At 33.6% G+C, this 16,303-nt stretch overlaps 1 protein-coding gene across 2 annotated transcripts in view; it reads left to right on the plus strand.

Annotated features, from left to right (window-relative positions):
• Positions 1-16,303, plus strand: part of LOC148275329 (nose resistant to fluoxetine protein 6) — a 135,494-nt gene that overhangs the window by 101,637 nt on the left and 17,554 nt on the right. For both annotated transcript variants that reach the window (XM_088235845.1, XM_088235844.1), the window contains 3 exons: positions 8,858-9,009; positions 11,886-12,055; positions 15,682-15,839. In XM_088235845.1, the coding sequence (XP_088091971.1) occupies positions 8,968-9,009; positions 11,886-12,055; positions 15,682-15,839 (370 nt within the window). In that variant the 5' untranslated portion in view covers positions 8,858-8,967. The remainder of the gene's footprint in view (positions 1-8,857; positions 9,010-11,885; positions 12,056-15,681; positions 15,840-16,303) is intronic.

Below are 16,303 nucleotides of genomic sequence, written 5' to 3' on the forward strand. Positions count from 1 at the left end.
CTCCTGCAATGGTCTCTTCCCTTCCAAACCAAAAAATCCAAACTTGTATAGTCTTTCTGAAAATGGCTTTCGTTTTGGAGAACTTAATATGTTCATCCAGGAGATTGAACACTCTCGGGGCCACAAAAGATAAATTCCCCTGTGCAAAAGTCGTGAATATTTTTGGTATTAAATAATTCAAATTAAACGAAAACCTTGTACGAGCATTCTGCCGGTATGTACTCTTGTACCCGCATGACCAGAGATATGTCAAACACTCTTTTTTAAAAAATTCTCTAATGTCCAGTACCTTCATGAGTTGGCATAATGCTATAAATTAATACTTTCAATTCTTTTTTAAAAATATTTTTTGTAAAACCGGTAAATAGTGTACAACAACAACAACAACAACAAACCATCACGCCGTTTCCCCGTAGGGGTAGGCAGCGATGATAGAACGCCATAACACTCTATCTTGGCATACAGACCTCGCTTCCTCTACATTCATACATCTTCTTATGCACGCACGCCGATTATTCCTACTTTTGACATGTCCATCTTCAAGTATTTGATGGACTTGATCGTGCCATGTTTTTCTCGGTCTTCCTCGTTTTCTGCATCCATCACCATTTGCATCGTAGATCCTTTTAGTCGTTCTTTCGCTGTCCATTCGCTCTACATGTCTAAACCAACGCAGCACCCCTTTCTTAATTCTGTCAATAATGCATGTCTCAGCCTTACACACTTCACGGATCTCGACATTTGTGCACCTATCATACATCGTTTTCACACATTCACATATTCACACATTCGCCTGAGGGATCGCATTTCGACAGCATTCAACCTACTTTCATCATTATTTTTCCAATTCCATACTTCGCTCCCATACGTGTACGAAATAGTGTACGAAACTAAATAATTACAGGTCATATAATTTATTATATATTTTTTAAATGTTTTATAACACTGACGGACGAGTGGAACAAGCAGTTCTCAAATCGATTTACCGTTTAGCGGATTATGACGTCAGCAACAATCTTGTTAGAATTTTAGGACCCGGATTAACTCTTAAAAGACTGTGGTAAATAATCCCTTTGCGCGCGGTTATGTAACACCGTGTTACCACCGGTAAAAGACGAAATATTCTAAAGTTCAGACGTTTGGAAAAAAAAACATGTAGACATACTGTTTAATAATTCCTTTTCCATAATTTATACGAATAAACTTATAATTTGGCCCTGTTATAGCAAAATAAATTAAAAATCACAAATACATTGCTCATGTTACGCGCGTGCTTCACCTATCACTGTCATCAACCGACTGAAGAATGAATCTGTTTTAGACAACAACCACCGCAGAACAACGTCTTTGTCTTCATTGTTATGACTTCTATCTTTGTGCTCTCTCTTGTATAAGATGTGTTGATGAATTAGCGGACATTAATTCTTCGCGTAGCAAGGATAAATATTTTTGTATTAACATTCAGTGGAGTTATATAAATTTTACTTTCCAAACCCACTTGAAGATTACAAAATATACGAATTCATAATTTTTAAAAATAAGAGAGATATATCTATACTAGATACACAATACTTGTGTCCTATGTCGACTAGTGTAACGTCACAGCCACACGAGATTTAAGAGCAACGATATACCCAGGTTCGACTGCAACGCATTTGAGCCTGTGGAATTAAAACATGATGGTTTGGCGCCCCTCAAGTTACGTCCTTTCTTCATATAGCGGTAAAAGCAAAATATTCGTGTATGGTTTTCTGCACGAAATATTTGCACTAACATATTTCACAAGGCGTAATCTTCTCATTAAGGACAATATAATTCATTGTTCGTGCTTTATAATTGTAGAGTTAAACAATTTATCATTACAACATGGTAATTTTGTTCCACTTTCGTGAAATTAATATGTTTCCTACATTGTGCAGCTCGCATATGTCTGTTACACAACGACTGATATAATTCTTTTTGCCATTAAAAAATAGAAGCAATTATCTAAAATATTTTCGACATAAATGTCTAAATACACGTAGGGGAGATCCGTAAGAAAATGCCACTTTATACTAATTTATTATTTTTATTTTAAGCAGTAAAGTTTTGTGATTAACTTTATCAAAGGCTTTAACTAAAGTTCGTGTTTATTGAGTCAACTTTGAATCGGTTGTCCATATTTTTTAGAAGATAATTAGTATGATAAACTAAGGTGTTATTATTGATACGAAACTAATGTTTAATATTCATATTGAATCAGTCCTGAAAAAAATAGATAAAATGGTCGGACTTATTATGCAAGTATCGAAACCATTTTAACATGCAGAGACATATGAAGATCATTCAAAAAGCTGTCTACTTCAGAGAACGGCCATGAGAACTTCTTTTTCATACTCATTATAGAGGTATTCAATTATTACATAAGATTTCCTTAGTGGCAAAGTGAAGAAGCTTTTCAGTTAATGCATTTTGAAGTAGGCTTCCAAATTAGTTTCTAGTAACTTCTTTTCATAAAAATACACATTTTTAAAATATATTCATATCCACGTTTATAATACAAATGAAAGAAACAGGAAATTATCATAAAAACCGAAAAACACAAAAATAAAACTATACTAAGAATATAAAAAAAAAACAACATAAGTACAGAAATATAATACAAATATAAACAAAAACGTTCAAATAATAAACTATTTTAGTATTGTAGTACCTGTCAAGTAATAAGTGCTAATTTCAGTACCAACTGATAGTAAATTTTTATAGTCTACAGTCTACATCGTTAAATTTAGTATTTTGTACTGAAATGACCTACGGAAAAAAGTCTAGTAGTTTGTTTTTTTTAACATCTCGTTTCATAACGTTCAAATACGTTCATCCATTTTTTCCGCATTTTTTCATTAGGTACTAGGAATGGCCAAAAAAGCTTTATTTGGCGTCTTCGCCGTATCGTTTCTGCACATCGGAACTAAACAGTACTTGTATCTTATAACTAAAAACATTTAAAGCGCGTTAATTGGTTAAAACAGTGTAAATTAACTGATTACATAAAAACAACACGTAGGCTAAACAAATTCATGTGAATTTGTTTTTAACGGTCAGTCGGATTCGTAACGCGTGACGTCACAAGCCCATTCGGCATCTGAATGGTCGTTTTGGCGCCAATGCGCACTGAAAAATTAACGTGTGGACATAAAAAAAAAACTGTAATTTTTTTGCAAAATTAAGAAAAAAACGTGATAATACCCTATTATGATATTTTTAAGTTATAAACGTATAGTTTATGTTATGTTTTTGTTATTTTTTTTGTACGTTTTACAATATAAATTATATAGGTGTAGGGGAGGCCGAGGAGAATTGAAAAAGTTTTTATATTTAAATTTATTGCAACAGAGAGGGAAAACATTGTTGAGAAGGAAATATGGAAGTCTAGGCATTTACAAGGCATTTACAACCTGTCTATTTTTTAACGTTTTGTATTTCTGAAATAACTTCGCGAGTGACGCCTGGATTTCTCTTCCGCTTCTCCGCAATCAGTTCTGCCGATTAATCCGTTGACGGTAAGTCAAACGAAAATCTTCTACAACTCTCTTATCGTTTGTTGATTCATACGAACTAGTAACGTCGTTCAAAGTAGTTGGTCTTTTTTTAATCGTAGATTTTCAAGAAACTTTGCCGTATAATTTAACTTAGAAATTACAACAGAGATGGAGAATACCTCCAATGTAAATGTACAGGTGTGGTTACAGGTATGGTTGAATTCCAAAACAAAAACATTGATTTTCAAATATGGTATTATTTCCGCAAATGTCTAACTTTGCTCTTCTTACCCACAGTGATGCGTTTCGTGTAAGAATACGTTTTTCGAAAATGTATCAAAAGTAAGATAAAATTATTAAGGCATTACTAAAAATCCATTAAAAATAGCAGCAAATGCAGAAATTAAGAAATTGTAAAGAAACTAGCTCACCCACCACATACCGCACACCGCATCGGAGGACATAAGTCTCCTTGGCGGTGCCCACATACACGGAAAATTTGCTCGTTGTCAAACGAGAAAAGCTGCCCGAAGGAGCTCTCTGAAATCTGGTAGCCTTAGCATCTTTGTGCTGAAAGAAAGTAATCCAGAAGTACATAATATGTACTTCATTGGATTGAGAAGAGAGGGAAGTGAATTCTTCACTGACTGGGATTAAATTGATTGGACATGATCAATTCGCCGAAATGATTACAAAACTTTTTAAAAGCCTTGAAATTCTTTTTAGAAGCCACCAGATCTGTATATCCGACAGGACCTATGACAGGGCCACGGATAGTAGCGAGAAGCTCCATTCGGTAATCATAGAGAAGGGGAAAGGGACAAGACCACAGGATGTGTTCAGAAGATTGGTTAGGATATCCGCAGCAGCACGAAGGGGAGTCAACAATATTAAAAACAAATAATTTTTGATTAAATTTACCATGACCTGATAAAAACTGCGTAGTCCAGTGATCGGGGATAACCCAAGAAGATTCTAAGCGCTGACGGATTGAAGGAAAAAAAATAAAGGTAACCCTCCCTGAAGAGGAAGATTCCCATCGCGATTGCCAAGCATTAAGAAGAGCATTTAAAGTCATTTTTTTAATATCTGATTGAGAAATTCGTTTAGTTGGGAGTTGACGGACGCCACCAATAACAGAGGAACGCCTTCTTTTTAGGTGGAAATTTGCAGATCGTCGCTGAGCCTCCAGATCTAAAGGAAACGAGCCCGTTAGAACCGGGAGTGCATCCGTTGAGCATGTCCTATATGCTCTAGAAAGAGCCAGAAGAGGTTGCCTTTGTCCGCTTAAAATAATTCGCCTGAAATATTGCAACTCACATCGATGTGCCCAACAGCCAGCTGCATAGCATACGATACCTAGGAAAATGGATTGTAAGGAAACTATTTAATTTAGTATCCATTAAAAATGATTGTTGATTGTAAACGTTAAAATATAACCTTTTTAAATATAAAACAAAATAACCTCCAACCTATAAATACCTAGACTTCCATTTTTTATTATTTTATTTATAAATTTATTGCAAAAAAATAATATACATACTTAATAACAAGGAATCTATATAAAACCAATTGATGTAAAATGAAAACAGAGGAGTCTCTGTTTATGATAGTCTCCATCTAACATGGCACAGCCTGTTCTAAGATGGAGATTTTCTATCTTTAGAGCATAAGTAGTCCTATACTAATAAAACAATAACATAAAAAAGAAAAACCTAAACTACTTAATTATAAATGCGTAGCTAATCAAATGTAAGAAATTAAAAATCATTATTTTACTAATATTAAGCATATATATGTGCCAAGAATATATGTTACAACATAAATAATATAGTATAATATATAATAAAACAAATATAAAGCAATGAAATACATAAAAATATAAATAATATGTGTACCAATTATATAAAGTACTACGTTTTTTGATTTACATATATTTTTCAAAAAAATCTCTCGCTACACTATTTATATGTGCAGTTATTTTTATTTTAAAATTTGTTTTACATTTTGAGTCTTTTATATTTGGCAATAAATCATTAAATATTTTTGGAGCAATTACATTGTATTGCTTTTTACCAAAGGCGGTTGATACAAATGGAACAATACAGTTAATTTGTGTCGCTGAACGAGTGCTTATATTCTGTTGGGTTCTTTTGACCTCACTTAATTTATAATAAAATTTAAGTAGTAGGCACCTCACAAACAATTGTCTTAAATCCAATATCTTTAACTCGGCGAATATTCCATATTCCCTTATTTAAGGTATTTCCATCCCTGTTGTAATTTGTTTATCTTAATTACTCCCGAGGGGGTGAAATCCAGTATTTTGTCTACGAACATTTGGACAAACTCAAATATTGTAATGGAACGAACTGGTCCAAGAAGAAGTTCAAAAACTGAAAAAATGTTTTCAGGCGTTGCCTGGTATGTGAAATAATTCAGTCAGATGAATCTCTTCGCAACAATAAATGTTTTAGCTCTTTTACTTCACTAAAATCAACAAATGGAAGAATTGAAGAAATATGGATGTTCGAACATAGGCAAAATGGTGAATGTTACACAGTGTGTAAAGTGGCCACTTAAACCAGCCAATGACAGATCATAAGCCCTATAAATGCTTAGACTTCTATATTACCTTCTCCAAAGGTTCTTCATTTCTGTTGTAATATGTTAATAAACGTATTTGTTTATAAATTCCCTTAAATCAAAACTATTACTCAATCGGAAAAAGGAAAAGAGGGGAAAGAGGAAAGGAGGAAAGAAAGGAGATGTTTCTTCAGACGTGATTTAAACAGAGATAATGTAGTAACATCTTTGATGGTGGATGGGAGATGATTCCACAGTCGAGCCGCATGGACACTATATGAGTTAGAGAAGAAATGGAATTGTGGATGGGTATTAAGAGAGTGCCTTGAGAATTAGAACGAAGAGGTAAACCATGAACTGATAAGCGTTGAAAATTTTCACGCAGGTATATAGGAGCGTTAGGCCTATGAAGTACATTCAACAGAAAAGAGAAGGAGTGATAGTCTCTCCGCTGTCTAATTTCGAGCCAATTCAGTTGCCTACGATAGTCAAAAATGTGGTCATATTTAAACGTTAAAATACAACCTTTTTTAATATACAAAAAAATAACCTCCAACCTGTAAATGCCTAGACTTCCATATTTCCTTATTTAAGGTATTCTCCATCCCTGTTGTAATTTGTTAATCTTAATGACTCCCGAGGGGGTGAAATCCAGTCTTTTGTCTACGAACATTTGGACAAACTCAAATATTGTATAATTTAACGCTCTATTTTTTTCTAAAAAAATATTTTTTGTTTAATTTTCCTGAAGTTCCTCATTGTGCAATAAATAAATATTTTAATTATGATTACAGTTGCTTCAACTGTAGGTGCCGGCTGACCATACAAATATACCAAAGAGATTAATCATAACTTTTGTTGTAAGATTCTAATTACTTTCGCTAATAGTAACACTGAATATGTACGTGCAATGTACATGCCACATTGCACGTAAAGCACTCGACGAGCATTACTCTTGATGTTGTAATCTTCTGCCTAATATGGGCTCCTGGCATTTTTAATCACTTCCCAGATTTATTTAAATAAAAATATTTATTTATTTATTTAACTTTTTGTACATAATGTTATTGTACACTGGCGGGTTTATTGCCAAATGACAATTTCTTCAAATAATAAAACATTCTACAGTAATTTAACAAGAAAATCATAAGTACTGTTTCATACAGCTGGGCAAAGTGAACGAAAAACTGTGAATATCATGAAATGCATGAATAAATAAATATGATTACCATCCACCATCTTTGAAAAAGTTCAAAAGGTTTGTTCTATAGGAACAATACCCTACACTAAATATATCAGACACGTGGGAATAACTATTGCCGAGTTCACGAAGTCTATTTAATACGGCATTACAAGTATACACTGTCCGTGAATTGTTGCTACAAAACGGTGGCACCTGTCTAGTCATTCTTCCAGGCACCCTGAAGTTGATGAGAGATAATAGCTCAGGGCAATCCCATATTGAATTTACATTTTTAAATAAATTTAAAAGAACTATAATTAATAGAAATGAATGAATGAATTAATTAATTTACAATTTTGAATAAATTTAAAAGGTCTATAATTAGAAAATAAAGATTAAAAAGCTAAAGATATATTAAAAATAGAAATAAACGTATTTTTCGACAATGCTTTGAGTTTGTCTAAATTTTTGTAGACAAGGACTGGATTCAACTCCTTGGGAAGCTGTTGACATTAACATATTACAACAGAAATGAAGAAAATTTTAGAGAAGGTAATATATAAGTCTAGGAATCTACAGAGCTTATGACCTGTCATTGGCTGGTTTAAGTGGTCACTTTACACACTGTAACATTCACCATTCTGCCCATAGTTGAACATCTATATTCCCTCAATTCGTTCATCTGTTGATTTTTGTGAGGGGACATTGAGATTAATTTTGGAGAGTAGGTTAAAAGAGTCTACTTTATTATTTAATAATTTATGTAAATAGCATAATTCAGATACAGTTGCGTCTATTTTCAAGGGTAAAAAATCCATTTTGTTTGGCAGATTGGCTGTAAGTACAAAGCGTTTTATTGTTTTTATAATGCAGGTATTTAAAAAATTCTCGTTGAACATTTTCAATCCTTTCTATGTTTGTTTTGTATTGTGGGCTCCACACAACGGATTGTAGGTTCCACACGACGGATGCAAACTCCAAATTACTGCGTACAAAAGTGTTGTATAAAGTTTACTTCTATACTGCACAATTTTAATGTAAATCTTTTATTATTTTTTTTACTATTTATTACTTTTACTGGTTTAACCATAACAATTAACTATGTTAATTTTATACAAATTAGCTACGGCCGTTAGTTATAATAATAAATAAATAAATATATATATATATAGCGTGTCTCAATTACGAATTACATTATGAGGATAACTTTTACTATAACATAATAATATTTATGTCAAGTACTTGTTTTAGTGTATCAGTGTTATCATTGTACATGTTAGTGAGGATGTGATGGTGTGTGTTATATGTGTATGGGTGTGAGTATTGTATGTATGTGACAATGTGTAGTGAACATAAGTGGACTTATTGAACAATGATTATCAAAATTTATCTGTTTTTTTTTTTTAGGAAACTTATCGACCGCCTTATTAATCGATGTAAAATTGTTAAGATTGTTAAGAACGCTCCGGCCTAAAATCCTAATTTAAAAATATGTACAAATTTCAAAAAAGTAATCAAAAACGTAGGTTAAGATATTGTAATTTTGTTAATAAGCTTTTATTATTTCTAGAGTCCAGTACACCAGCGGTACAGAGGAATGGAGGTTTCAGCCAAGTTCACGGCAAGAGTCAGGTGACGAAGACAGCTAACAGCCGCCCTCCATTTCTCCCGGCCTTCTTTATGGCAAAGTTGGAGCTGAATGAATCTGCCGCCCTGGGAGGTGTAAGTAAATAAATAATGAGTTAAAATTTTCGGTGTTCCTTCATACACATTAACGAACCACTTAGAACAATTTATTATCAAATAATAAATACTTATTGGGCGAAAAGGCGGACTGTAAATGAAAATCGTATTTCATTCAATTTTGTTATTGAGAAATATTTGAGAAAGGAATAGGTACACAGAGTGGATACCTGCCTTTAATATAATCTGAATGTTCTTCAATTTCTGGCACTGGATCACAAAATGAACCATAAAATGAGACAATGTTTTCCACGACGTGTGACGATTCCAACCACTTTTTATCCGATTTTATGTCAAGTCAAAAATGTTGTTTGGTTTTTGTTCTAAATCCGAATCATTTAATTTTGAATATCTTCATTCTTGATGTTAGGTAGGTACCATAAGGATGGGTCAAAGGAAGGATGGGAACGAAAGGTAATCGGCCAGGAATAGTATCGATAAATGCTGTTATTTTGCATGTTTAATACTACAGTGTAAATGTGTAAAACAGCATTGGAAAGCGAAGATGCTTTTGGCACATTTTGTGCGCCTTTTGTGAAGGCAAGGTATGTTTAGGTTGTTAAAGCTACGAAATTTATTTTGTATTTTATGTATTTAGTTTATGGAAATGTTATACTGAGGGTTCCAGATGGTGGAGGCGTATTTTAGATGACTTCTGACTTCTGACTAATGCGGTATACAGTTCCATGGCAGTGCTTGAATTTTTTAATGGTTTACATCAGGGGGGTGCGGTGGGGTTTTTAATTACGGAAGCAATTATTATATAAGTAATTGGTACATTATAATATACACTGCCTTTAAGAAAATAAAGACAAACTCAATACATAATACAAATGATTAGAAATAAAAACAATAATTTTACATATCTAGTAATAAATTGTAATGACAAATCAACCAACCTCACTTTATATACTATAGTAAAAAACTGCGAAGTATTTTGTGGCATTATATTTTATTTGACTAAAATTCAGTGAAATCAAAATAAACATTATCGTGTTAAAAAACACGACTTTTCAACGAAAAAGAATTGGTTTGAATTTAATTTGAATATAATTTTTTTTTTTAAATTTGAACCCAAAAAATCAACATATGTAGTAGATTATATTTTTTTTTCTCATAACAAATCAACAATGATGTTATGTTTGAATTAAATTCTAGATTTTACCTTGCATTTCTACTCTTCCACAAAATAATAATTAAACTATTATGTCCAGCGCCAAAATACCAAAATCGCATCTTTGTGCTGCGCGGCGCGGCGCGCCGTTGCGTTCGCGTCGTATGTAAACTACGTGGAAAATAATGTATTGGTTTGTTTCAACTGCTTCCACTGCCTAGTGAGAAATGAAGTCTGCACCTGCGCCCGGACTGCGCGTTCAGTGCGGCGCTGGAACGGAATTTCGAATTTGCTTCCATCGCGATCGTTCTTTAAATCGATACCCAGCCAGCCAGTAGCAAGTACGCGCCGATCAGTACGCGCATGACAGCGCTGGCAAATGGATGTGTGGGAGCTTACGTTGCTTTTAAACATATTTTTATAAGGCGAATGTAAAATTCCTTCACAATTGATCTCGATTATTAATCAAATTATTATTACATAATTTGTTGATAGTAATTTAAATGTTAGGTATTATGACTGATAATTAATTGATTAAATATGCTATTTTATAAACATTATTTGCCTAAATGTAGGGGAACTGATGGTTCCATGCGTTCTTTAAACGGACCGCGCATGGTTTACATACTCTCATTAGAAAGCCTATAACCTCCTTCCATATTTTCCTTGGTTAAGGTACATAAATCAATATTGAGGATAATATTGCGAAAACCGTACAATCATCCGAGTGAAGGCCTTTTCAAATCCTTAGACGTCCTTGGCTTAAGGCAAATCTACATGAGGAAAGTAATACTTGACATCCACAAAAATAGGAGCACTCAGGTGATTGTGAGTCATGCGCACTCAACCAGGAGTACAGTAAGAAACGATTTGGTGATTCCAATAGCACGTACAGCGGTATTCCGAAAATCATTTTTATATAACGGACCTAAACTATACAACCTGATACCGTCTTTTGGAAATCTGATAAACCATCAGTTTTGAAAAGAAATTTAAAGATTTGGTTGACAGACATTGGAAGTAAGGAATCGGAGAATTTATTGAAGATAGTAATCTAAATATTATGCTATCCCATTGAATCATATATAAATTTATTGTATTTTCGCATGTGCATATATATCGTGTATGAATGTGTGTATATATATATGTATATGTATGTATATGTGTGTATATATGTATGTATGTGTATATGTATGTACGAAGTATGTATGCTTGATATTTGTGTATTTAATTGTATTTTTACATTTAATGTAAACTTAATTTTTTTTTCTTTTCTTCTCTTTTGGGCTATAACTGTTTTTTTTTTTATTTCTTCAATATAGTTTTTTTATTTATAGGAAAAATATTCGTAAACCATATTTACCGCAACAAATCGGTTTCTTAGAACAGGCATTTGCCCATATAGGAACCGATTGCAACATTAGGCGTATTAATATTTCTGGCTTGCCGACCCTTCATATACTGAGCCTACTCCTAGTACTAGCAGAATTTTGCCAGAGTGTTTTTTGTGCCATTTTGTAACATTGTATGTATAAACTAATAAATAAATAAATAAAATAAAATAAAATATCCACCCTTTCTCACCCGGTGACAAGCCTCTAAAATAGGGGTTAACCGGATAATACCTTTAAAAAAATGCATACTAAATTATCGTTTCTTTGGATATGGTCCAGAGTACTATAAAACGAGTAATAAATATTTACAAATACAAGTATTTTACAATTGTCTTGTTTATCTCCAGCCCAGAATAGTGCAGCTGGGCCTGTGTCTGCCCGCCAACTGCACCGCGCACGACGTGCACGCCGCGCTGGACTCGGCACGTGCGCCCGGGTCCCCAGCCGTGCTGGCCGTGCGCGCTCCGCACCACCAATACTTCAACATGTTCACGGACAGGACGTTCCAGATATTGGCGTAAGTACTATTATATGTATTGATTGATTTGGTGTTTATTTTGTAGAACTCCATATTTAAACTTATAATTAGAAATCAAACACTGATTTGAGTCTACTGAATATTCAGTAGACTCAAATCAGTGTTTGATTTCTAATTATAAGTTTACTATTATATGTATATATATATATTTGTCGGCCTCGTGGTGTAATGGTCAGCGCGTTAGCCTGCCATGCAAGAGGTCTCGGATTCGATTCCCGACATGGTTAATATGAAATATAATTTTAAAAGGGTGTTTTCACACTAGAATAGTTTATAGTCCCTGGACTGGTACCTGAAGCGTAAGACTGATCATCTTACCTTCAAGAAACAAAAACAATGATCAAGATACACTGCGATTGGTGTACCAATGCAGTGCTCCATGCACCATTAGGTGCGGAAAGATGAATGATGATGATGATTGATATATTTGGATAATTTATATAGCGCCATTTTTGTGAAAATCACCTCAAGGGCGCTGTACAATAAATAAATATCCCAGCACGTCATGCAGCTACAGAGCGCATTGAGGTTTGGGATTCTAGTACCTCGTCTCCAATTATGATATATTACAAAATTATATAAAAGAGCTAGATTACAGCACGTCTTGCTGCTACAGAGCGCATGGACATTAAGTAATCTAGCCCCTATTTGCATTTTTTTTAAAGTTTATGTGACAATGAAGTTTAGAGGTTTAGTGATATTTAAAAAAACTAAACAAAAAACAAATTGATTAAAATAGATGTTGGATTACAAGTCTTGCAGCTACTGGGCGCATGGACGGTTGGAATTCTAGACCCCATTTTTCAAATTTAGATATTTAATAGTTGATAACATTTATGTATTGAAGCAGCTACTATTATTGTGGATAATGTATATAACGCCATTTTTGTGAAAATCACCTCAAGGGCGCTTTACAATATCCCAACACGTCTTGCAGCTACACAGCGCATTGACGGTTGGGATTCAAGTTCCTCGTTTTAAATTATAATTTAATTCAATAACAGATAACAGATATGACCTAGATTACATCGTGTCTTGCAGCTACAGAGCGCATGGACGGTATGAAGCCTAGCCCCCATTTACATTATTTAAAAATTGAATTTCGGTTTTTCTGATTATTTTTTCAAAATTATTTACAAATAAGATTTGGATTACAACATATCCTGCAGCTACAGAGTGCATAGATAGTTGGGATTCTAAGCCCTATCTATGAATATATTAAAGTAGCGTTTTCAAGAACACAAAATAATATTGTCTTGTCCAAACAGCAATTTGGAGAACAGGACAATGGACCGACACATTGTTCCAAAGATTTTTTTATTCTTTTTTAGAATTTTTTTGTACATCAGCGCTATGATTTTTTAAAGTTTTGTATTTCCGAAATAACTCCGCGTGTGACATCAGAGGTTCTCTTCCGCTTATTATCTGTCCGTTTTGCCGATTGGTCCGTTTAGGGTAAGCAAACCGGATATCTTCCACAGCTCTCCTATCATTGGTTGATTCATATGAACTAGTGACGTCGTTCAAAGTAGTTCGTTTTTATTTAAATATTTTTTTCTTACATTTTCAAAAAACTTTGCCGTACAACTTAATGCTCTAATTTTTAAAGCGCGTAAGAAAACATTTTTGTATCCAATTTCCCGTAGGGCTGAAGTTCCTCATTGTCTTTTGTAGGAGCTAAGACCATCCAAAAACTCCTAAAAACGCCTAGATTTATCTTGCGATAAATACTTTTAAAAAAAGCAAAACCTACCGGCATAGAAAAATTCTTTCTAATACTCTTTGTAAAGAATAAAAAATCTTTTCAATTTTGAAGTTCGGCAAACGTAAATTCGAGACGTCGATTTTGTCGATTTTAGCTACCCATAATCAATCCGACACGACGCGACGTGGTGCTGTCTTTTTCGCACAGTATTCGGGGAAGCATTGCGAAATAAAAATATATAATTAAATACTTATCCACCAAATCGCGACCCCCGCATTTCCTTTTAAATATCCCGTTTTATGAACTTTGCTGGTAGCGCAACGCCTCGTAAGTATTTTTACTTCCACAGTGCTAATAAACTATATCATTAAGATCTCTAATATCATTTAGCGAGGGTGCTATAATTTAATTCTTGTGAAAACCACGTCAATAAACGTATAGTATGTGACGTAATAATTCTTAATAAAGGTGTACCGTTCGTAAGGTTACTGTGAATAAAAAATGTGAGAATCGATAAAATAAACAAATACTCATATCTTTGTTAAAAACAACTCGCGAATGTTATATTTAAAAAAAAGATTTTCTCCAATATTTTACCATCATCGTTCGTTACAGCAGTTTTGATACAGACTGTTATTTCGTTAACTGTTATTAAATATTTGTGTATAACCACTTACCGACTTTTCTATGTGTACCGGTTTCAAGTCGTACCCGACTCTTTGTCAGGACACTTATTAAACCAACATGCAAAACCCACTATTCCCCAGGGGCGAACCGTGTATAGAAGCGATTATGCGCTGCTTACCATTATATTTGACTGACCATAGTAATATTTTACTGTAACTTTATTTACAGAAAAGCAAACGAATTATTTACTATTTATTTTAAATCATTTCCACCGTTTGTATTTTTATCCTAATATTAATATTAATAAAGCGGGCTGAGCGTCTGTGGTGAGCCAAGAAACTAGCCGATTTTTCCAGCTTTTTTTTTCATGGAAATAAGTGTACTATATTTTGAATGTACTAACCCCAGTGCGGGTTTTTTCTCCTAGATTAAACTTGTAGATTACACAAATTATTTAAAGATTCTTGATTTGGAAAACAGTATTTCAAAAATTATTTCTTAAGGGCTATTTTTCTTTGAGATAGTACTTTTGACATATGGCGCTCGACATTTTTAGCACTATTAATTTCTAGAACAATGCGGCCAGTTGACATTTCAATTATTCAATTGAAATGTCAACTGGGGGTAGGTACTTTTTAGGTATTCACCTAATATCGACTGAATTCATGACTGAAAATAGGGAAGGAAGAGAAAAAGAAAAAAAAGTAAATAAATACAAAACAACGAAAAAAGAAATAAAAATGTACGTAAATGTACACATACAACATACATACATATACATACACACACACATCCATATGTATGTATATGTATATGTATGTATGGATATATGGATGTGTATATATATATATATATATATATATATATATATATATATACACATACATACACACATGAACATATACGCATACACTAATGCACATATATACGCGTACAAGTTAAAGTTAAAGTTTTGATTATGTATTAATTTCTGGAAACTTTTTTTTTCCAAATTGTTATCTATATAATAACTCATTTTCCATTTACCTTTTTAGGTAGACCTTTTTTTATTGATTAGTCATTCTAGTATTTTATGTACGTACCAGGCGCGTGCGGTGTCTAATTAGTCTAAATATCAGTGGGGATGCTGAATAAATAGATATGTTTATTCAAAATGTAAATCTCGATAACTTCCTGGAGGGTTAAACCCAGTCTTCGTTGACAAACATTTGGCTAAACTCAAAAAGTTGCTGAAAGAACTTTAATTTGAATATTATTTCTTAAATTCTTTCAGTGGCGTCTCAGCGGTGGTTCTCGGCCTGATGATAGCAGGAAGCCTTTACGAGTTGGCCCTAGGACCGAGGCTACAGCAGTCTCCCCACACCCCGCCGGCCACACCCCCTATGCCGGCAAACAAGATGGACGGCATACCCAAAGTCAAGATGACTAACGGTCAACATCATTTATCCAAACCTTAGACTAAGAATACGCCACCGACTAATAGAGTCGCTCATGCGGACGAAATCCATTTTGTATTTATCAACCACGAAGTTAACTCAATCAAAAATAACTATCACCTTGCTTAAAAACATTCTAAGCATTTGAGCGATCACAATGAACAATAATGAACATGCTTAAGTTATCGCAGTCATAAGTCAACGCGGGTGTAATCTCTGAGTCAACGCTTGTGTCAGTTTGTTTTTTGTTTTCCTCGTAAATAAATACAGTTCATTGGCGAAAAATCGGCGTTTACCATAAAAAAATTACAATACATAACATTTGCAAAATAGTAAGAAGTATCTAAAACAAAAAATTAAAATTAAATTACAATTACTACGGCGACTGCTTTTCTTGACATTTGGCTAGCCAACTGCCAGCTAAATGCAATAAATAGCGTGATAAATAATAAATAAATA

This window comes from Micrasema longulum, unplaced genomic scaffold (assembly GCF_059751315.1).
Source record: "Micrasema longulum isolate JH-2025_06_02 unplaced genomic scaffold, ASM5975131v1 h1tg001460l, whole genome shotgun sequence".
Taxonomy (NCBI): domain Eukaryota; kingdom Metazoa; phylum Arthropoda; class Insecta; order Trichoptera; family Brachycentridae; genus Micrasema; species Micrasema longulum.